Consider the following 23,055-nt stretch of genomic DNA (forward strand, 5'->3'; position numbering starts at 1 on the left):
CCCCCCCCCCCCCCCCAGTTTTTAAGAGTAGCACTTTAAAAGTAGAGACTGAGTTGGTGATTTGTATTGTAATAATTTTAGAAAGCCGTATATAGTATTTGGTTCCTGAGTTACTGGTTTTAAGAAATTACAGCCTTGGTGAAATGCAAGCATAAACTTTGTATGAAACACATACTTTGGGAAATGATTGTATAAAATTCCTACTTGGGGTGCGAGAGGCATAAAACTTTTAAATAACAGTTGAAATTAGCCAGAAGAAATATTTGCAGAATACTGCTCTTTTCCTAGAGGGCATAGAAGAACTGGGAAAAAATGGTTTCATGCTTTTTTTGGTTTATAAAAATGAGTTCTTGTATACAAGGCAATTATATAGCTTTAACAAGATCGCTACATCAGAGATTGGTAAGCTTTTTTTGTAAAGGGTCAGATAGGAAAACTTCGTAGGCCATACGTCTCTGCTGCAAGTATTCTGCTGTTGTAGTGCAAAAGCAGTCATAGATCATATATAAACGAATGAACTTGGCTGCGTTCATTCTTTTTATACAAACTTTTTTTTTTTTTTTTTTTTAAACAGACAGTCGTCTGGATTTGGCCTGGAGGCTGTAGTTTGCCAATTCCTGCACTAGACCCCTTGCTCCTCAAAGCTTGATCTGCAGACCAGTAGCATCAGCATTACCTATGAGCCTGTTAGAGATACAGAATACTGGGTCTCTTCTCAGGTGGACTACTCTAGAGTCTAACCATGCTTCTCAAAATTTAACATGCATAGGAACTTGCAGAAGTATAAGCTCTGAGACAGAACTCTGAACATCATAGGCAAAAGATGAGTAAGACCCAAGGTGTTTCCTCAGAAAGCCCACAATCCATTAGGAGAGACTATAAATCAATAATTATAATATAGACTAATCCTATCTAATAAAGAGGGAATATGCTAATTGACCCTCATGCCATCACAAAGATGGCAGTACCCACAGCCAATAAGAAGGGAATATGTTAATTGACTGCCCCACCCTCAAAGATGGCAGTGTCCAGCCACAAGATGGCAGTGCCCAGTCTCCTCACTCCACACGCCTGCCTCCAGAGCCCCCCAGTACTTTCAGCCCCCAGCCGCCCAGCTCTGGCCCGAGGTGCAGGCAAGCCTTGGATGGTGGCTGCCCAGTTGCCCAGGGCCACCCCAGACTCAGATAACCAGGGCCAGCCGAGGCTTGGGCTGCTGGCAGTAGAGGTGTAATGGGGCGCCACCTTCCCCTGATCGCTGGATTGCCTCCCACTCGAGGGCTTCCAGACTGTGAGAGGGGGTACGCTGGTCTGAGGGAACTCTCCTCCAGTGATGAATTTTCATTCACCAGGCCTCTAGTAAATGCTGTAATAGAGGTATCTTCGGCATAGAAGTAGCACAAAGAAGGAAGTGGTTGGTTCTGCCAGATGTGGAGGAGCCCTTAGAGAGGCTTGGGAGTTGAACCAGGAAGTAAGGTTGTGCTTGAGTTGAGTCTTCTTTTTTTTAAAAAATTCTCACCCAAGGATTTTTTTCCCCATTGATTATTAGAGTGGAAAGGGTGGGGAAAGAGAAAGAAACACTGTTGTCAGAGAGAGAGAGAGACATCCATTGTTTGCCTCCTGCATGTGTCTCTACTGGGACTAGGGAACTTGTAACCGATACCCTTGACCTGAAATCAAACCCAGGACCCTTCAGTCCGCAGGCCAACACTCTTAACCAAGACTCAACTTTAAGCTCATTAGAAGCATTGGGGGCAGTGGATTGGGGAGTGAGGGAGGTAAACATGATAGTTCATGATGGGGCACAGAAAAGACGATAGAATTAGGAATTATTTGATTTAATAATCAAATAGCTGATCACAGGATTGGAGGCCCATTAATTATCACAATGAACAGAAATAAAAGTTTAGTACATTCTGTTATCTTGAGCTAATTTTTTTAACTGTTTCCTTATTGGAAAAAGAGACAACTTGCCTGTTCTTTCCCTTTTTTAGAAAAACAAGTACTTATTTTCCAGAATTAGAAACTTTTTATATGCTCTTGCCTCATAAAAGAATTTGGAGAATGCTAAATGTAGAGGTAGAAAATAAAAATTATTTATAATTTCATGCATCAAGAGATGACCACTGTTAACATTTTTTTATTCCTTCCAGTCTTTTTTATGTAATATAATATTTTAAAAAGTGGGCTCATGCTATGTAAATAATTTTTTTCTTGTTTTTTCATTTAACATTTTATTTATGAGTGATTCCTTATGTTGTTATTTTTTTTATGTGTCATTTTAAAAAATGATTATATATCATTCTAATGGATCTCTGATAGTTTATGTAACTCATCTCTTGTTTGCAGATCTTTTAAGCTGGTTCCAGTTGCTAGTTGTCCCAGGTTTTGGCTCATGTACTTGGCGAGTCTATCTCCATATTTTAAAATAAATATGTATACTTATTTATCTTTAATTATAAAAGTTTTCCAACTTGTTTGATCTGATGGCCTTCCCTCATTCGGTTCTTGTGCTCTTATTAGCATTTTGTGTTTTCTTTCTTAGTTTCCCATGGTAGAGAAACAGTAGAGTAGTTCTTAAGAGCATGTATTGTAGATGCAGGTTGGCTGGGTTTGACTCAACTCAACTATACATTTGTGTATAATTTTTGAGAAAGGGCCTCAGTTTCCTCATCTGTAAAGTGGGGGTAATTATATCTCTGTCTTGGGGTTATGAGTTAATACATATGAAGCATTGAGAGCAGAGCAGTTCCTGCCATGTAGAAAGAGACTGTTTCTTTCCACTTAGTGATTTGTAGGCTCTTCTCATTTGTTTTATGGTGGCTGTTTGTGTATGCCTTGCCATAACTCCTTCCTGCCACATTAGTTCATGAATATCTTTGAGGGACAGACTTACTTTACTGAACTTTATTACTCAGTGACTTTATCTTGAAAGTTCACAGATTTTATTATTTGAAAGATAAGATCAGCATTGTTTAATCATGTCTTGGAAATACATGGGGAGGCCTCTGTCACCTGTCCCACCTGTACCATGTCCTCATTTTTCTTCTCCTTGTGGCCAGACTTTGTGCTCCTGCCCCATCAAACTGAAACTGTGCATGTGGTTGTGAGGCTCATTCTGCTGAAGGGTTGGAATCAACGAAATGGTGGAGCTTCCTTCTGGGAGTGACACAATTAAGGCAATGAGATTTGACTTTTCTTGTGGAATTTTAATTGGGAAAACTTTGTCAGGGTTTACCTGCCCTTGGCTATTTTTAGTGTCCCAAGGTTTCCACTACCTATCGTTTCTTGTTTTCTGGGCATTCTTTTTCAAAAATAAAAACCTATTCCACCAACCCTTTTTTTTCTTTGTAGGATGGAATCCTGAGACAGCAGATGAGATGCATCCTTTGCCAGTTGATTGCGCCTTGCACTAGGGAGAAGCCCAGGAATGATATATTTGAGGGTTATATTTCTCCACTCTGGAAGTCACCCAGTTTGTTCCAGAAACATTGATTGTCTGCTTCTTTGACGCACCCTCAATGAAGGTCTGATGGACAGACACTTTTTGTTGACCTTGCGGCTGTTTTCTCTCTTGTGGAAGTTGAAGACAAGGTGAAAGGGCCAAGTTACCTGCTTTGGTGAATAGAAGTGCTCCGCTTGGTTCTTAGAACATGGGCCCTCGCTTAAAGGTAAGGCAATAGTCTAGTTAAGATTCAGTTGTTACTGGGATACAGAACATGGACCCAGTTCCTCTTCAGCAAGGAAAAGCTATGGGCGTGCACAGTTGCAATTCCCAGCAGGATCTTTGAGTATAAAGAAATCAATTCTCCATTTCTGGGAAATGACTGTTCACAATTGATCCTCAATGTTAGGACTAAAATTTATTTGGTGTAATTATAAATTGTTATACTAAAATAAACCGCAAAGAATTTTAGAGTATGTATATCAGTCAGCTTTCTCACATTCCCTTGAGACAAATATTTTCAAGTATTTCCCCCTTCCCCTCCTTTTGTAGGTAATGTAAGCCAAAGTGCTGTAGTATTAAGCAACTTGCCTGGGATCTTTTAGAAAGCAAGTGATATTTCTGCACTAGATAATTGGTACTGCATTCCATTTTCGTCTGTCATGGTTTATTTTTATTTCAAAAGATTTAAAAGGGGGCCATAAGCATTTATCTCTCTAATTTTAGCCTGGCCATGAAATTCTCATAGCAAGACTGGGTGATGTTTTTCATGCTTGTTTTTTTGTATGCATTTTCTTAAATCTTTTCCTAAATACCTCACTGTGCGAATGACTCCATTCTTTTTATAATTTAGTGTTGTAGGAGGTTAAGAACATTGGGATTCAGAGTTAAACATGGGCTCAAGTCTTAGCTCTGTCACTTAACCAGCTGGAAGATGTTCAGCAAGTTAACTTTTCTAAGTCAGCTTTTTTTTTAATCTGTAAAATGGGAATAATAATGCTTATTTTACCAAGTTGTTAGAGTGACAATTACTTAAGCTAACATATAAAACACTTAGTGCAGTGTTTGGCCTGTGATAAGTAGATCAGTAAGGGGGTTGTAAGTTATTAGTTATTACATACTACTGTATATAATAACTTATGTGAATAGTAGTATGTAATAACTAATAGTAGTATGTAAGTTATCATATGCTACTATTATTCTGCTAGCTTAGGGTTTCACAGTTTGCTGAATTGTATAAAGGCAAGAACACTAAAGAAATGAATTTGAAAACAAAGTATTCGTATAGCTAATTGCATGAAATTTTATGATAGAGACTTAACATACTGCTTCTTTGTACTTGAATTAGACTCAGGAAGAGTTCCAAAATTATTTTATGAAGGAGAAGTATGAGCAGCAGAAAGTGGAGGGTGCTGTGGAAACTGTTATAGAAACATGAAAGCTCAAGATGGGGAAGATATGATCATAAAACTGTATGGATATCGTGCCATGCATGAGAACCCATGACTCTAAGCCATGGTATTTGATACATATTTGTGGAACTGAAGGGCTTATAACCTCTGGCTCAAGTGAATATCTTGCTAATTAGAGGAGTTTTAAAAAACTAACTAAAATGAAGGTCCCATCTGGAAAATTCCTGATCATTAGACATTCTGGACAAAGAAGAGAACAGACATTTGATTTTATCCAGGGAGTATCTAAAACAGTTAAACTGCCCTTTTTGGCTCTACCAAGTCATCTAGCACATTTTATAAGGTACAGACCGTTGCTTTTTTTTGAAAGATGATAGCAACTTTTCAGCATAGAGGACACTCAATAATAGTGACCCCAAAATTTTGTGTCTATAGTCTCTTTATAATAGATCCTTTTGGGAGCAGCTTAATCCATGTGTATTGGCAATGCTAATGTTATCTTGTCTGGAAGGACTTTAGAGATATCTGTGAAACTTGACACAGTTATTCCTCAAATTATCTATTCTCTGTGGATTCCATTGGGTGTTTGTGATCAAAGGAACTGCTACCATTTTTGTCTCCCTCTTAAAAATTTTTCACACAATCAGACATAAAGTGTTCCTTCTTTAAAAAAAAAATTGCTTTGATCCCTCCCAAATCTGAGCCTATAAACTTTCAGATGTCTTATCTCTAAGTAACATTCTAGTGCTGATATAAGGTTCTAGGTTGAGTTAATATTGACAACCTTAATATATATTGATCCTAAAAGAAAGAGTGAATTCAGTGCATTGTAGAGTAGAGAGCACATATAATTTATACATACTAGGTCAAAAGTCAGTGATAAGATATGAACATCAATATATATTGCATTTTTCTTGGCAGTAACTTGGGTGGTTCAAACGTGTAATGATAATTGAAGTCTTATTCTGGAAACAAGCTTAATAACAGTGAAAGTTTACCCTCAAACTCTAGCTCTTGTTTGAATTATTAGGACCTTGGCAGCATCACTTAGGATGATAAGTACAGTCTCCTCCTTTTGTTCCTCTCCTGGGCCTTCCTGCTGAGCTCATCTTCCACAGGGCCCATCAGTTTATCTGATTGGAAATAGCAAAAATGACTTCTCTTACATGCCCACTGCTTGTTATTGGAATGACCCAGAGTTCATTTTAATTATGTAATGCCAACATGATAATAATACTTGCTTTTAAAAATCCACATTTTTATGTAACTATTTGTATTTAGGTGAATTACTTCCAGAAGGCAAACATAGGGGAAAAGTGACTCCATTATCCTCTTTGCTTGTGTTAATTAGCACAATTTGCTTTGGGGAGGGAAACTATCTTGGGGCTTTGGAACTGAGAAGATGAAAGCCATGCTATTGCATTTTGTAATTATTGTAGCAATAAAGCAAATGGCTGTTTGCGGTGTTCCTAGGGTGGTCGGCAGATTAGAAGTCTTTAGGGAGAAGGATGCAGTCTCTTTGTCTGAAATACGGCATAGGGCACCTGTCAAGCTGAAATGACTGTAAGAAAGATTTGGAGGAAAAACTGAACAAGCTTTCTTTTGCAGCTGCAGCTGTGATCCTCGGCTGTCTGTTGGCATTGAAGGGACCTGATGTTTTACGTTATTGGTATGTCATGAAAAAAAGCTCTTTTTATTATCTTTTTGTTGGGGATGCGTACATCCTTTTTGCCCCCCTGTCAATCCTCTTTCCTCTTAAAAATAGACTTGGACATATTTCTAGTCATGCCGGAAAGTACCTTCACAGAGTTGGCAGTGGAATTCATATATTTGGGAAATATTTATTGCCTAATTATAGTCAGTGCCAGACACTATTTCCGGCCGAGTCAAAAGTCTGATAAGGCAAAAATCTGCATATAAAAAGTTCATACCATGAATGAGGAGATAGATGGTCAAGAGGGAGAAAAGTTATAATAGGTGACTGTAAAGTGTTTGAGGGAGCCCAAAAGAGGGAACTCCAAATTGTAGAGGGGGTTGAGGAGACTTTTGCCAAGTGGACAAGGGAGGGGTATGTTTCCAAATGGCAGGAATATAATGCACATTCTTTTTACTACTTTTGTGAGAGCCCAGCACCTAGGGAGGTGGTGGGGCAGGCATGATATGTGGTGCATGGTCTAGAACACATGTGTCAAACACAAGGCCCGCGGGCCAAATCCAGCCCGCCAGGCCTTGCAATGTGGCCCGCACCGCGCTGTCATCACTGCACTCCGCTGTCAGTTTATGACATTGTCAGTTTATGACTGTTCAGTAAACCATTCGGCCCGCGATTTAGGCTGGATTTTAGATTTTGGCCCCTTCTCTGATTGAGTTCGACACCCCTAGACTAGAACAAGGGTTGACAAACTTTTTCTATAAAGGGCTAAAAGTAAATGTTTTTAGCTTCCCAGCCTATATAGTGTGTCACAACTACCAAACTCTTTTAGTTTAGGATAAAAGCAGCCCTAGACAATATGTAAATGAATGGGTGGGGCTTCATTCCAATAAAACTTTATTTTAAAAAACAGGCAGCGGGTGAGATTTGGCCCGAGGACAGTTGTGTCTGAGTCCTAGTATATAAATCCCTCTCATTACCCACAGAGGTACACGCAGTACAGTGTTTCTTTGGAAGTCTTACTATCTCTTTCTGACTTCCTTCACTTTTTTTTTTTTAATATATTTTATTGATTTTGTACAGAGAGGAAGGGAGAGAGACACAGAGCTAGAAACATCGATGAGAGAGAGTCATCGATCAGCCGCCTCCTGCACACCCCCTACTGGGGATGTGCCCGCAACCAAGGTACATGCCCCTGACCGGAATCGAACTCAGGACCTTTCAGTCCCCAAGCCGATGCTCTATCCATTGAGCCAAACTGATCTTGGCTTCCTTCACTTTTGAGAGATGGCTAGCCTGTCCCATAATGAGAAGCTGTAATGTGCAACTGGCAGGTGTCTGTGTGTTCTCTCTTCCACACAGGTGGAATCACAGTATCTGTGGTTGCATTCTTCTTCACAATTAAGTTCCTCTTCGAGCTCGCCGCACGTGTAGTCAGCTTCCTCCAGAATGAGGACCGTGAGCGCCGAGGGGACCGGACTATTTATGACTACGTGCGGGGAAATTACTTGGATCCCCGCTCTTGCAAAGTCTCCTGGGATTGGAAGGACCCCTATGAGGTGGGCCACAGCATGGCCTTCCGAGTGCATGTAAGGGAATGTTTCTGTCTCATACCCATTGGGGTTTCTGAGTCACTGCTTTTCAGAGCCCAGTTCAGTCTGTTAGTGGTGCTGGCCTAGAATGTTAACATTTTTCTTTGTTTTTCAGTCTCTCCCAGGCACTTGGGAATTGTTAGTATCTGAGGAGTCACAGATTTCTCTAGCACTTTGGTTTAATGGGTGCTTAGCTTTGAAAAAGTATAAACTTAATTACCTCTTCAAAATAAGAAAAATATTACTAAATAGAATTGGCGTTATTGTAGATTTTGAGGTTGGCAAACTATGGCCCAAGGCTTAAATCAGGCACACCTCTTATTTCTGTAAATACAGTTTTATTGGAATACAGCTACACCCATTCATCTTCCTGTATTGTCTATGAGTAGTAAGCCACAATTAAATAGCTGTGTATGACCTATAAAGCCAAAATTATTTACTCTGTGGCCCTAGAAATAGTGGGCTGCTTCCCAGTGATGACTTTACTACAGTACCATGCTTGGTTTTGTAGCCAGAACACCCCTAGCCTTGCCTGGTGCTTTAGTTCACTCAGTGTCAGTGTTACCCACTGACTTACCTTTACATCGGATCAGCAGTGATAACATAAGAAGGGCTGGTAAGAAGAGGCAGCATTTGTGGAATGTCAAGCTGAAATTGATTTAATGGTATATCTTAACCCCTGTCCTAGAAACAAGTTAAGAATTTGTTCATGATTTAATGGTTTTCTTTGAAGTGTTAAGAGAATTTCTCCCTGTGTCTGCAGGACTGTAGGAGGGGGTGGGTACTGGGTTTTACCAGCTACCTCCTTGCTCCCCACAGTTCTTTGAGTTAGATGGCTAACGATTTTCTCTCCCTATTCACTAATGGGTGACCCTCTTCTTCCCACTGCAGTTATTCTATAAGAACGGGCAGCCTTTCCCTGCACATCGGCCTGTGGGACTAAGAGTTCACATCTCTCACGTTGAGCTAGCAGTGGAAATCCCAGTGACCCAGGAAGTCCTCCAGGAGCCCAGTTCCAATGTGGTCAAGGTGGCCTTCACTGTGCGCAGGGCTGGGCGTTATGAGATCTCAGTGAAGCTCGGTGGATTAAATGTGGCCTACAGTCCCTACTACAAGATCTTTCAGCCTGGTACATTATTCTTCCTGTCCCCTTTCTTCCTTTCCTTCCCTCCCTCTTTTCCCCCCCTTTTTCTTTTTCTTTGTAATTACACCTATTTTTGAATAATACCTTTATTATAGAGATTTAATTCACATGCTATAAATTCATCCATTTAAAATATACAATTTTAAAATTCATAGAGTTGTACAACTATCACCACATTCAATTTTGGAGCATTTTCATCACAGCCATGATCCTATACCTGTTTGTAGTTACTCCTCATTTTCCCCAAATGCCCCAGATGTAGGCCACCATCAATCTGCTGTTTCTGGATTTGCTTACAGTGGCTACTACTTTACTGTTTACATTCAGATCAGTGTAATCATAACATACATGGATTTTTTGTGACTGGCCAGTTTCACTTAGCATAATGCTTTTAAGATTTATGCATGCATGTTTTAGCATGGTTTAGTACTTATATATTTTTATTTCCAAGTAATAGTCCATTGTATAGAATGCTGCAGTTTATTCATCAGTTGATAGGCATTTGGGGGTCATTGCTTTTGGCTGCTATGCATAATGCCGCCGTGTACATTTTTGTGTGGACACACATTTTCATTTCTTTAAGAGTGGAATTGCTGGGTCATCAGCCAGGTAAGTTCTTAAGGAATAAGGGTGCCAGAATAGACAAAAGGTAAATTCTTCTAATTTTTGAAAACTTTTCAAGTAAAACCACCTTGACTTAATCCCACTCTTGCTGCCATTGTTTTACTTCTCATTGAAGATTTTTAAAAAATATATATTTTATTGATTTTTTTACAGAGAGGAAGGGAGGGGGATAGACAGTTAGAAACATGGATGAGGGAGAATCATCAATCAGTTGCCTCTTTCACACCCCCTACTGGGGATGTGCCCGTAACCAAGGTACATGCCCTATGACCGGAATCGAACCTGGGACCTTTCAGTCCCCAGGCTGATGCTCTATCCACTGAGCCAAACCAGTTTCGGCTGGCAGGGTGATCAATCTTGGGGGTGTGGAGGGGGAGGCTCCATAATTGCCCCAAAGAGGGAGGCCCAGGCCACCCTCTATAGGGCGATTGATCAGGGGTCTCTGTGATTGATTGCCCTGCAAAGGGGGGCCCAGGTTACCTGGCTGAAGTCCCTATGGTGGGTGGGTGGGGCCTCCCTATGTGGGATGGTTGATAGCGGGGCTTCCGGACTGTGAGAGATCATAGGCCGGGCTGAGGGACCCCACCCTCCCTGAGTGCAGGAATTTCGTGCACTGGGCCTCTAGTTTTTATATAAGAGACTTGGGTCAAGGTTTTTTTGTTTTGTTTGTTTGATGTAGTTGTTCAGTTGCTCCAGCACCATTTGTTGAAAAGGCTATTTTTGCCCTGTGTTACATTGCTTTTGCACCTTTGTCAAGGATGAGTTGGGTGTATTTGTAGGGATATGTTTATGGGTTCTTTGTTCTGTCCAGTGATGGACATGTCTATCCCTCCACCAATATCACAGTCTTGATACTGTAGCTATGTATATAATTCTTGAAATGGAGTAAACTGACTCTTACTACTTCACTCTTCTATTGCATAATTATTTTAGCTATTCTAGGTCCTTTGCCTTTTTGTATATATTTTAGAATAATATTGTTTAAAGCTACAAAACCTTGCTGGGATTTTGATAAGAACTATGTTAAACCTTTATATCATTTGGGGAGATTTGACATCTTTACTGTGTTGAATCTTTCAATTCATAAGCACGGTACATCTCACCATTTATTTAGACTTTTTTTATTTCTTTAATCAGTATCTTGTTTTTAATAATATATCTTATTTGTATATGTTTTATCTGATTTGCATCTAAGTAGTTGCTTTTGTGTGTGTGTGTGTGTGTGTGTGTGTGTGTGTGTGTTTTCTTTTTTGTGACTTTTTAGCACTTAGTTTTAAGGCCTATCTAACTTATAAATTTCTAATAGACTCTAGGCATTGTGTCCGTAACTCAGTTCTGTTTTCTCCAAGTTCTTCTCTCATTTTTTTTAGTGCTTGCAATAGTTAGGAATTTGTAAAAACGAGTCCTTAAAGTTTATTTGAATTAATCTCTTTGTTTTCTATCTTTTTCTCTGCCTCTTAATGGTGGTGGTGGTGTTGTTTTTTTTTAAAATATATTTTTATTGACTTCAGAGAGGAAGGGAGAGGGAGAGATAGAAACATCAATGATGAGAGAGAATCATTGATCGACTATCTCCTACACACCCTACACTGGTTGGTGATCGAGCCTGCAACCCAGGCATGTGCCCTGACCAGGAATTGAACGTGAACTCATGGTTCATAGATCGATGTTCAACCTCTGAGCCCTGTTGGCTGGGCCTTAGTGGTATTGTTTATCCCTCGGGGTTGGGTTGGGACACAGCTCTCTTTGTGCCCTGAAAAGCGCCTGTTAGATTCCATTGTCTTTATTCCAGGAATGGTGGTTCCTTCCAAGACCAAAATTGTGTGCCATTTTTCTACTCTTGTGTTGACCTGTGGGCAGCCACACACCCTTCAGATAGTGCCCCGAGATGAGTATGACAACCCTACCAACAATTCCACGTCCTTGAGAGATGAGCACAATTACAGTTTGTCCATTCATGAGGTAAGCATCTTCCCCCTTCTTTCTCTCTGTGTTTCTTTCTCTGTCATTCTCACCCTTTCTAATTCACTTCCATCTCTTCTCTCTTTCCTGACTTCTGTGCTTTCCTTTCTTCCTTCATTTGATAATACCTATCTCATTAGTAACTATGAGCCTTTGATTAGCTCATAGATAGGATAGTTCTTTGTAAAGAGTAAATTAATGTGCAAATACAGAAAATTATATATGTTTAGTGATGCTTTGTTTTCCTTGATTAGCTTGGTCCCCAAGAAGAAGAGCAAACCGGTGTCTCATTTGAGAAGTCAGTGACATCCAACAAGCAGACCTGCCAGGTCTTCTTGCGCCTCACCCTGCATTCTCGTGGTTGCTTCCATGCCTGCATTTCGTACCAAAATCAGCCAATTCATAATGGCGAGTTTGACATTATTGTCCTAAGCGGTGAGTTGAAAGAAAAGCTGTGATTTGTTCTTTTCATGTCTTTGCTCTTTTGACGGCCTCACAAACATCTGCTGTTGGAGCCAAGCTTAGCTCAGAGTACTGTGGGCTAAAAGTTTAATTTTTTTTTTCCTTCTGACTCCTACTCTACATTTTCTCCCTTATTCTACTTCAGAGAATGAGAAGAATATTGTTGAACGCAACGTGTCCACCTCAGGAGTGAGCATTTACTTTGAGGCTTATCTTTATAATGCCGCCAACTGTACCAGCACACCATGGCACCTGCCCCCCATGCACATGAGCTCTTCCCAGCGCCGGCCTTCCATGGCTGCTGAGGAGGAGGAAGAAGATTCACCTTCGGAGTGTCACACCCCTGAGAAGGTGAAGAAACCGAAGAAGGTGTACTGCTATGTGTCACCAAAGGTTGGGACTCCCTTTCTTCCCTCTAAATCTCCCAGCTCCACCCTGCATGTAATTGGTAATAGTCTGAGAATCAGGCAAGATCACTGACCTGTAGGGTTTCCAGGATGCTAAGAGAGGTTACTAAAGTGAAGCAGCAGAGAGTGTGCCACCTCTTCTGCTGCAGATGTTTGGTTTGGACCAGATTTAAGTCTCTGTCTATCTAGAGATTCATGTGCCTTGGAATGTTAGGGAACCTGTGGCATTCTGCCCTTTGAGTACTTCAGGGACGATTTTTCAAGGCATGGCTCTTAGAGCTTTAAAGAAAGTTACTGTAAAAGTTCCTCACTAGTATAAAAATTACTGTTGTTTCCTTGTGCTTTTTCGAAACAATTTGATCTTTCATTCCGTGATCTGTGAAACCACAGTAAGTGGATGTCATCATCAGACTACAGGATTAGAACAGAGAACTTCTGGCAGAGATAGGAGGTGAACTTCCAAGGGCCCTGAGCTAAGAGGTGCTTTGTGTTAGAGATTTTTAAAAAAAAAATATTTGTATTTTTGCTTGTTCGTTCAAACCTCAGAAAAATGAGACTCTTGAACCATCCCTTTATATTCCTTTAATCTCATAATCAAAACTGAGTTCTAATACTATTCTCCTTCAGAAAACTTTGTTACGTACCATTTGTCACTTAAAAATCTCGCCTTAATTTGGCCCGGGGGAATGGTAATGAGGGACTAGTGATGTATAGATGAAACAGGATTGGTTATGAGTTGATAATTGTTGAAGTTGGTGATGGGTTCATTATACTCTTTTTCTCTTTTTTAGTATGTATATGAAATTTTCTTTAATGAAGATTTTTTTTAAATCTAGAAAAAAATCAGCTACTATACAGCAGATAACAGGTTTTTTAAATTAAAAAAAATTATGGAATTGTTTTTTTTCTTTTTGTAAATGACAAAGAGATCCTTCTTTATTCTTAATAAGGAATTTTTATGAAACTTTTTGTATGAGACTCCACCCCAATCACCTTTCTATTCCCCACCCCCTTTTCCCTGGCAAGTCCTTGGTACCATTTAAATAGGGATAAAGCAATAGGTCTGGGCCACTGCCATTCCTTGTCCATTGACTTAAAGGAAGTCTCTCTGAGCAGCACCGAGCTGGGCAGAAGTAGACTTTTATTGTTTCCAAGTGAAATAATGTTCTCTACTCATAAAGTGAAAACCTGAGCTCAGCTATTTACAAGTGGTAGTAAGACTTAAATATTAAGAGTATAAATATCTTTATGTGAATTGCACTGTCAGAGCATTATTTTTAATTTGCCTATTTCAGGAGGGTGATATTACTTATTTGATTTCAATACTGACCTAAATTATCCTTTTTGTCCATAGACGAAAAGGGTTATCATGAGAAGTTTATATGGGGACTCTGATATTTGAGTTACAGTATCCAAATAGAGCCTTTTTAGTTATCATTCACTTCGTTTTTTGTCTGTTGGCCCACCAGCAATTCTCAGTGAAGGAGTTCTACCTGAAGATCATTCCCTGGCGCCTTTATACCTTCCGAGTGTGCCCAGGAACCAAAGTAAGTGGGTCTTTACATCTGGTTCTTGCTGAGCAGGCTTCAGCCCTGGAATAGCTCAGCCTGTTAGCAGTTATCTCATGAAATGTCATGAAGAACACAGATAGTATAGTAAGACACATCTTATAGGGATTTAGAAGCAAGACAGAATAATGCAAGAGTTATCTTTTTCCTTAAGACTAAATTAATGGAGAGGGTTTTAATAACTTTGCCTCTAGCTTGATCTCCCAGTATATTGAAGCTCTTTTAGAATCAGTATTTCCATATATTTAAAAAAAAAAAATTTTTTTTTTTAAAACTTTTCTGAGCTTTTGGAATCTAAAGGCAAATCACTTTCCTCCACCCAGTTTGCCCAACCTCTTCAGGTAGTTATTTGCTGTTTTATAGCTCCTTACTATCTTCATCCTGCTTATATTCTTTGTTAGAAGGTCTGTAGTGTTGCCTGTGATCCTTACTAAAGGCAGTCTCTGGGACTCAAATAATTTAAAATAAAATTTGAATTGAGAGCACTGAGGTGAAAAACAAGGAAATGTGCTTCTGATAGGTACTCATTTGGAGCAACAGGCTCAACTTGTTTTTGTTGGTTGGTACCGAGCATAGCGTTGTGGGTGGTTCTTGCTGGAGTTGAGGATTTTATAAATTAACTTTTTCTTCTTCTCTCCCCCTTTGCTAGTTTTCATACCTTGGCCCTGACCCTGTCCATAAGCTCCTTACACTGGTGGTGGATGATGGCATTCAGCCTCCTGTGGAGCTCAGCTGTAAGGAGAGGAACATCCTTGCAGCCACTTTCATCCGTTCCCTCCATAAGAACATAGGTAAAGTTGGGCAGTGACCGCAGCTACTGTGGGTGCCTGAGGGTGTAGAAGTGGCCTGCACAGATGTCTTGTAATAAGGCTGTAATCATGATGAATCTTGCGGCTCCTCAGGAGGCTCTGAGACCTTTCAGGACAAGGTGAACTTTTTCCAGCGAGAGCTTCGGCAGGTACATATGAAAAGACCACATTCCAAGGTCACCCTGAAGGTCAGCAGGCATGCCTTGTTGGAATCGGTGAGTAAAGTTTCCTCTCTGCCAATAGTTATCAAAGTTTTTCAGCTTAGGAGCCCCTTTGATTTTTGGTTATATTCTTCAGGTTATCTTTTTCATGAAACACAAACTTCTCTTTAAACATCCCTGTTAAAGACTATTCTTCTGTTTGATTATTCTAAGTTTGGGGCAGATTTGTTGGAGGTATGTTATGAAGGAGAGAGACTGGTTGACACATTGGCTTTAGAATCTGTACTGAACTAGCTCCTGAATAAACTCCTGGAACTCCCATGCAGGGCGGGTATAAGTAGTTGTTACAGCAGAAAGTTCTTGTTATTGAATCCCTGGAATAGAAGAGCTCTTGTTGGGGTACAAGGCAGTGATTTTCGTTGTCACTCTGGTTTGATGGAAAAGGAACACCTGATGTGTGTCTGTCTCCACTGCAGAGACGCTGGCATAGTTCTTACATTCCCCAGGAATGAGAGGGCTTGGTCCCCGTCCAAAATGTGTTTGTGATGCTTGGCTCTGGAAGGTGTGATTGGAAACCTCTTTTCTCAGCCACATTCTCCATGTGGTATGGCTCCCTGTCTGAACCTAGCCTTTGGATAAAGACGTCTAGCAAATAGACTGTACTTTACCGAAAACCAGGACTCCTTGGTTCTCTTGATGACAGCTTACTAATCTGAGAGCCATTTTTAGTTCTTTTATTTTTTCATCTTTAGTTCTTTAAGCATCTTTTCATTAATAAAATAAGGATTGTAAAAAGAAAAGCAAGCGTCAACTTTTCAACCAAGTAATGGTGTAAAGATAAATTAGATTACTTTTAAAAACCTTAAGTTTTTTCTGGAGATACATGTATTTTAATTATAAAATGGTGTTATTAAAGCTTGTTTATGAATAATAGATTGCCTCCAAGAACTAGTAGACAATAGCATTATTCTTGCTAACACCCACTAGATGCCAGCCAGCGTTCTGATACTTCCCTCCTTTCGCTACTTTTCAGTCTCTGAAAGCCACTCGGAATTTCTCTATCTCGGATTGGAGCAAGAACTTTGAAGTGGTTTTCCAGGACGAAGAAGGTCAGTTTTGAAATTTCATATTCATCTTTTTAAACTCCACTCTCACTCCTATTTCTTACCCCCTCTCCACAAAAAACAAAACCCCCTTGAATACACCCCAGGTTCTCTTTCCAAAGGAAAAAGATCATGAGTCAAGATAAAAAGGGTGGTGTTTACTGGCTGGATGACCTGGTGGATCTTGTAGAGCACAGACATAACAAGGGCTTGGAGGGAGAGCTCTGTGAGTTTGAACTAGAAGGGCAAACTTTTCACCTTTGTACAACTAAGAGAAATGTCCATTTCTTGGGATATTTTATCTCCTGTGTTTCCACACTAGGGGGTATTAGCTTAGTGACCTTTAATACTAAAGGATGGGATTTAAAAAAAAAAGTCCAGTTTATGTGGGTTGGAAGGGGGAAACAGTAAAGTAGTGGAATGGAGGGAGTGTGGAGAGTATAAAATAATGAATTAATGAACAGACATGATAGGAGATAGTAGGCCAGAGTTACTTTTTATTTTCATTATATTTTTCAGCTCTGGACTGGGGCGGGCCTCGCCGGGAATGGTTTGAACTAATCTGCAAAGCACTATTTGATACCACCAATCAGCTCTTTACCCGATTCAGTGACAACAACCAAGGATTAGTGAGTCTGTGACTTCCCCGTGGGTGGGTGGAAATGTAGATTATGTTATAATGCAGTAGACTTATGAGTTTGAGATTATGAATCTGGGAATCTGACAATTTATGCCCTGCTCTTAGCTACAATATGAACTAATCAGTTAACCTCCCTCTGCTTTGCCTTCATTATTTCATCCCTAGGATAAGAGAAAATGCAGACAAATGACTATTTTACTAAAAAGCATTATAATGCAATGACCATTCTACTAATTATAATAATAATAATTAAGCCACTTTCTCAAAACATGCCTGAAGCTATTGAATTCTGTACTAGACCTTTGACTAAGCAGAGGTGTCAGGAGGAGAGAAGTGGACTTTGGCTGAAGGAAGTTCTGGTTTAGGGAAAAGGCATCATCACATCATATATTGATTACTTCCATACTCAGCCAGATGAAGCCACAAACTTAATGTAAGATTCTTCAGCCTAATGTAAGTCCATCTTTGCTCTTTATCCTCCAGTCACTTGAATTACTCAGTAGTGGTTACCAAAAGGCCAATGCCATTTGGATGGGCTTTTGGTAGCCACTACTGAGTATTTGATTTAATTCTGAAATTCTTGCTCTCTTGGAATGGAGTTGGGAGGGAGGGTCTTTCCAGAACTAGGCTATAAGAAAAATAGCCCAAAGCTGTTTAATGTCTTTTTTTTGACAGGTGCACCCCAACCCTAATCGCCCCCCTCATCTACGCTCGAAGATGTATGAGTTTGCGGGCCGGCTCGTGGGCAAGTGTCTCTATGAGTCCTCTCTAGGAGGAGCCTACAAGCAGTTGGTCCGCGCTCGCTTCACCCGTTCTTTCTTGGCCCAAATCATAGGACTACGTATGCATTACAAGGTAATGTCTGAGATGTATCTTTTCTACTAAGGCCGCTGGCCATGAACTCTGGTGTCTCTCCACTCTGAACTAATTATTCTCAAGGTTGAAGAGGTAAGTGGTTAATAGCAGTTGTAAATTTTATTTCTGGGTAAGAGTAGTCATGTTGTATTCTGTTTTTCTGTCTCCTCAGTACTTTGAAACGGATGACCCAGAATTCTATAAATCTAAAGTTTGTTTTATCCTCAACAATGACATGAGTGAAATGGAGCTGGTCTTTGCAGAAGAGAAATATAACAAATCAGGTCAATTGGATAAGGTGAGAATGAGGATCAGAGCCTACAGGCCCCGTGACTCCCACCCTCCTCCAGAGCAGTGCAGCCTAACAGAACTTCCTGCAATAGTGGGAATGTTCTGTTTGTGCTGTCCGCCGAGCACCCAAACTGTGGCCAGTGTGACCAAAAAACGGAATCTCTCATTTTATTTTATTTTCATGAACTTAAATATAAATAACCATCTATGACTAGTGGCAGCCACAAACCTTTTATTACAAAATTATTAGCCCAAAGTATTTCTGATGCAAATGTGGTTCTGTTTACATAATAGTGCTAAACAAAATCATATGATGAAGCCAAAGTTGCAGTAACATACAATTGAAAGCAAATAGCAATGACTAAAAAACTGTGACCACTCAATGATACCATTGAACTGATAATCACATATTCTGTGTGACTATTGTGGGACTGTAAGGGAAGGATATAGCAGGGGTCTTCAAACTATGGCCCGCGGGCCACATGCGGCCCGCAGAGGAGTCTGATCCGGCCCGCCAGGTTTTTTGGGCAGTGAGCACAGCCGAGGTGTTACAGTAGGAATTAGTAGTTCATATAGTCCGGCCCTCCAGCTCTCTGAGGGACCGTGATCTGGCCCCCACTTTAAAAAGTTTGAGGACCCCTGATATAAGGGAATAACTGATCCCTTCTTAGAATTTCTAAAGCGATTTCTTCACTACTTATCTGGCTTTATTTGTTCTCAGTTGGCTCAGGAGTTTAAGAGAGGAGGTTGTGATGGTTTAATTTCAGATCATAGAGACACTGAACTGTTGCTAACAGGGACCATAGTATCTTCTTCCTGTTGCATCACCGCTGTTTGACTAGGTCAGAAAAGACCCCCTCAAGTCCCCCTCAGAAAAAGCTAGTAGAATACAGCAATAGTGGTAGGAGCCCTGAAGCTTAGTAACTGTATAAAACCAAGTGTGTTGAGAAGCTGAATGCACAGCAGAAACTTGCAACTGTGATGGACTTCATTAATGCTGTGTCTGTGGGACATACCAAGCAGCTGTCATCTTACAAACGCTCATCCACAGCCTCTCCCTGTCTGTCTTTTGCATCTTATTTTAGGTAGTAGAACTCATGGCAGGTGGAGCTCAAACCCCAGTCACTAATGCGAATAAAATCTTCTATTTAAATCTGCTGGCCCAATATCGGCTGGCCAGTCAAGTGAAAGAGGAGGTGGAACATTTCCTGAAAGGTGAGATTCTGTTTGCTCTTAGCTCTGATATGAAAGTACCTGTGTCCTTGGTGTGGGTATGGTTTTAACTGGGCTGTTTGTTTCAGGCCTGAATGAGTTGGTCCCTGAGAACCTTTTGGCTATTTTTGATGAAAATGAGCTTGAGGTAAGTGCTTATATTTACAAACCCCCATTCTTGACTCAGTGTTTTCGTTTTCCCACAGGAACTTCTGTTATGAGATGTGGAAAGCCCTTTATGCAAGGTTGATTTCACTGTTAGCACTTTCCCCATGCATTGACCCATTCTTCAGCTTTTAAAAAGTTAGAACGTGTCCTAGCTGGTTTGGCTTCGTGAATAGAGCGTCAGCCCAGGGACTGAAGGGTCCCGGATTCAATTCCAGTCAAGAGCACATACCTCGGTTGCAGGCTCATGCTGGAAGCAACCAATCAATGTGTCTCTCTCATATTGATATTTTTCTCTCTGTGTCTCTCCCCCTCCTTTCCAGCCCCTCTAAAAATCAATGGAAAAATATCCTCAGGTGAGAATTAAAAAATAAATGAAAAGTTAGAAAGTGAAAATTAAAAACCAGTAAAAAGCTAATTATTTTTGAAGAGTAATTTTTAATATTTACCTATTTATCAAATATTTTTAATATTGGTTGAGTACTAAAGAATTAGTATCATGTACAGCCTTTGATGTTTAAAGATGACTTAATGGAATAATAGGACATATTTGTTCAGGGACTATTTATTGAGTGCTGCCTGTATGCCATGAGTAAGACAAAGTCAAAGTCACTGCCCTCTTCCAGTGAAGAAGATATATTTCAATGCTTGGGACCACAATGCTATACAGTTAATATATTCTTATCTTAGATCCTGAGGTAGCCAAATATGGCTCTATGATGGTGAATGCCATTCTATAAGTAGCAAAATACAAGTTTGTATCAGGTGTGAACAAAACATAAAATCAGTTTGTTTTTACCTGCTGCTCACAGATGATACATATAATGCAAACTATTAGTTTCAACTTTCCATAGCTTTTATGAGGAGTGTGTTATTTGCAGACTGTCTCCTGTATGGAGAAAGTTCTTTAAAAATGAAAAAACGAAAAAATTTGGATGGTTTTGTACAATATTTATTCTTATTAACTGAACAGTTTTTGAGAACAAGACTCAAAGTCTTGTGCAATTTTCATCACATTTTGTACCTTTAAATATGAAATCCATACAAAATGAACTCTCCATCTCTTGGCCTAAAGTTTCTGGTAGAAACCTAATGCTGTTATTTTGGGGGCTGAGGAATGTTTGTTTGCACCCTGAAGCAAAGCATTTATAGCAATTTGTAAGAGCGAGCAGAAGGAAGGACACAGTCTCTTACAGTTCCACATGCTGCTCTTAGTTACTCATTAGCTTAACAAGTTCTTTTTGAAGGACCCAAGGCTCCTAAGGCTTAATTTGATCTTTTCTTATCTCTTGATTAGGATTTATCATTTATAGCCATTGGCTGAGTCAGTGAAGTAACATGCAGGATTCCGAACCAGATTAGGAGATGAACAAGATGTTTAGGGCTCTGATCTCATTAATGTTCTCATTTTTTGGCATGCTTTTTTAATTGATCAAGTAGGGGCTGGGCTGAAGGGAAGGAAGGTAGTAAAAGGTCAGTCCACAAAAGGATGGGTCCTGGGGAAAAGGAAAGGCCATCGGACAGATTTATCAATGGGCCTGGGGTCTTCGTCAAAGGGAAAGGGCCTGCTTTTCTCCCTGGTGCTTCTAATAGGCTACGTCCCGATTAGACTGTCAGAAAACTTAGTTCCCTTTTTGTCCTTTGTTTCCGTTCAAAACAATCCACAGCAGCAGTTCTTAATTGGGTGTGTGCATCAGAAATGCTTGGGGAACTTTTTTTAAAATACATAAGCTTGTCACCTACTCCTGATTCAAAAGGTCTAGGGTAAGTCCACAGGCATAAATATATATTTTTAAAAGCTGTGTGATTTGCCCTTGCTGGTGTAGCTCAGTGGATTGGGCATCGTCCTGTGCACTGAAATGTTGCCAGTTTGATTCCTGGTCAGGGCACATACCCAAATTGCAGGTTCGATCCCCGGTTGTGGTGCATGCTGGAGGTAACCACTCAATATGTCTCTCTCACATCAGTGGGTTTTTTTGTTTTGTCTCCCCCCCCCCCACCTTCCCCTCTCTCTAAAATCAATTTGAAAAAGAACAACATTTTTTTTAAAAAAAAGACTGTGTGATTGTTAGCACATTGGTTAGGAAACTTTGGCCTATTATAATTGATTTTCCTAAAGCAGTATTTTGGCATTGTGACCTCATCTTTTGTCTTTTTCCTGGTGTTTTCTTTATTCCACATTTTTGCATATTAACATAGGTAACCAACCTTATGCTGGGTCTTTGTTCCTCTGAGTGTCCTAGTAACACCTGCCTATCTTCTCCAGCTACTGATGTGTGGGACTGGGGACATCAGTGTGGCTGATTTCAAAGCCCATGCCATGGTCGTTGGTGGCTCGTGGCATTTCAGAGAAAAGGTAAGTGGGCCAGATTTCTTTTAGTTGGATTTGTGCCATGTTGTAAAGAAAAAGTTTCAGATCACGAAAGTTGAAGGCCTGGCCGGATGGCTCAGTTGGCTGGAGTGTTGTCCCGTATACCTAAAGATTGTGGGTTCAGTCCCTGGTCAGGGCACAGACGGGAGGCTCACATTGATAAACCATGGGTGGGAAGCCTTTTTTTCTGTCAAGGGCCATTTGAATATTTATAACATCATTCATGGGCCATATAGAATTATCAACTTGCCGAAACCGGTTTGGCTCAGTGGATAGAGCATTGGTCTTCGAACTGAAAAGTCCCAGGTTCGATTCCGGTCAAGGGCATGTACCTTGGTTGCGGACACATCCGCGGTGGGGGGGTGGTGCAAGGGCAGCTGATCGATGATTCTCTCTCATCAATGTTTTTAACTCTCTATCCCTCTCTCTTCCTCTCTGTCAAAAATCAATAAAATATATATTTAAAAAAAAAAAAAAGAATTATCAACTTAAAAATTAGCCGGCTCTATTTGGTAAAATATTTAACTAACTCACCTCCAATGCCTTGGCAGGGCCAGACCAAATGATTTTGAGGGCTGGACATTCCCCACTCCTGCTTTAAACATATCCTTGGTGAGGATTAAAAAAAAAAAAATTATCAGTCAGAAAAGCAGACATATCAACTGGGGAAAAAATAGTATATCTGTGGGAAAGACAAAAGGGACCCCTGGTCTCTATTGGCCATCGTGCTGATTACCACAGGAACAGTGAATTGCAAAGTCAAAGAAATAGAACCAAGCATTCGGCGACTTCTCTCCTGACGGGTGACAGAGCAAACGCCTAGAGTTTGTCAGCTCTAACAATTCCTATCCCCGTCCTGACAGAGTGGTAACTGGGCCACACCCCCACTTGGGGTGTCCTGTTGCTTCCTTGCCCTGAGGTTAATCCCTGTGCTGCATACTGGTGTGACCCCAACTGTGTGCTCTCCCTGCCAGGTCATGAGGTGGTTTTGGACTGTGGTTTCCAGTTTGACCCAGGAGGAGTTGGCTCGACTGCTTCAGTTCACAACAGGCTCCTCCCAGCTACCACCCGGAGGCTTTGCGGCCCTCTGTCCCTCGTTCCAGATTATTGCTGCTCCGACCCACAGCACGCTGCCAACTGCACACACATGGTAGGTATATGACTGCCCGAAGCAGGCTCATGTG

At 40.5% G+C, this 23,055-nt stretch overlaps 1 protein-coding gene across 4 annotated transcripts in view; it reads left to right on the plus strand.

Moving 5' to 3' along the window:
* The window catches only part of AREL1 (apoptosis resistant E3 ubiquitin protein ligase 1), a 35,353-nt gene that overhangs the window by 9,643 nt on the left and 2,655 nt on the right, over positions 1–23,055 (plus strand). The window contains exons 2-19 of one of the 4 annotated variants that reach the window (XR_014795784.1): positions 3,352–3,668; positions 6,463–6,523; positions 7,868–8,094; positions 8,989–9,226; positions 11,658–11,827; positions 12,082–12,262; positions 12,435–12,682; positions 14,166–14,243; positions 14,914–15,055; positions 15,167–15,288; positions 16,268–16,343; positions 16,857–16,966; positions 17,653–17,832; positions 18,005–18,130; positions 19,209–19,338; positions 19,425–19,483; positions 21,700–21,856; positions 22,846–23,021. Coding sequence is in view for 3 of the 4 variants with exons in the window: in XM_084892787.1 (XP_084748913.1) it covers positions 6,508–6,523; positions 7,868–8,094; positions 8,989–9,226; positions 11,658–11,827; positions 12,082–12,262; positions 12,435–12,682; positions 14,166–14,243; positions 14,914–15,055; positions 15,167–15,288; positions 16,268–16,343; positions 16,857–16,966; positions 17,653–17,832; positions 18,005–18,130; positions 19,209–19,338; positions 19,425–19,483; positions 21,767–21,856; positions 22,846–23,021 (2,369 nt within the window). In the remaining variant the exon portion in view is untranslated. The remainder of the gene's footprint in view (positions 1–3,351; positions 3,669–6,462; positions 6,524–7,867; positions 8,095–8,988; positions 9,227–11,657; positions 11,828–12,081; positions 12,263–12,434; positions 12,683–14,165; positions 14,244–14,913; positions 15,056–15,166; positions 15,289–16,267; positions 16,344–16,856; positions 16,967–17,652; positions 17,833–18,004; positions 18,131–19,208; positions 19,339–19,424; positions 19,484–21,699; positions 21,857–22,845; positions 23,022–23,055) is intronic. The other 3 variants (XM_084892787.1, XM_084892788.1, XM_084892789.1) reach the window with 3 other exon arrangements.

The sequence above is a fragment of the Pipistrellus hanaki genome, assembly GCF_964339955.1.
Source record: "Pipistrellus hanaki genome assembly, chromosome: 1".
Classification (NCBI taxonomy): Eukaryota; Metazoa; Chordata; class Mammalia; order Chiroptera; family Vespertilionidae; genus Pipistrellus; species Pipistrellus hanaki.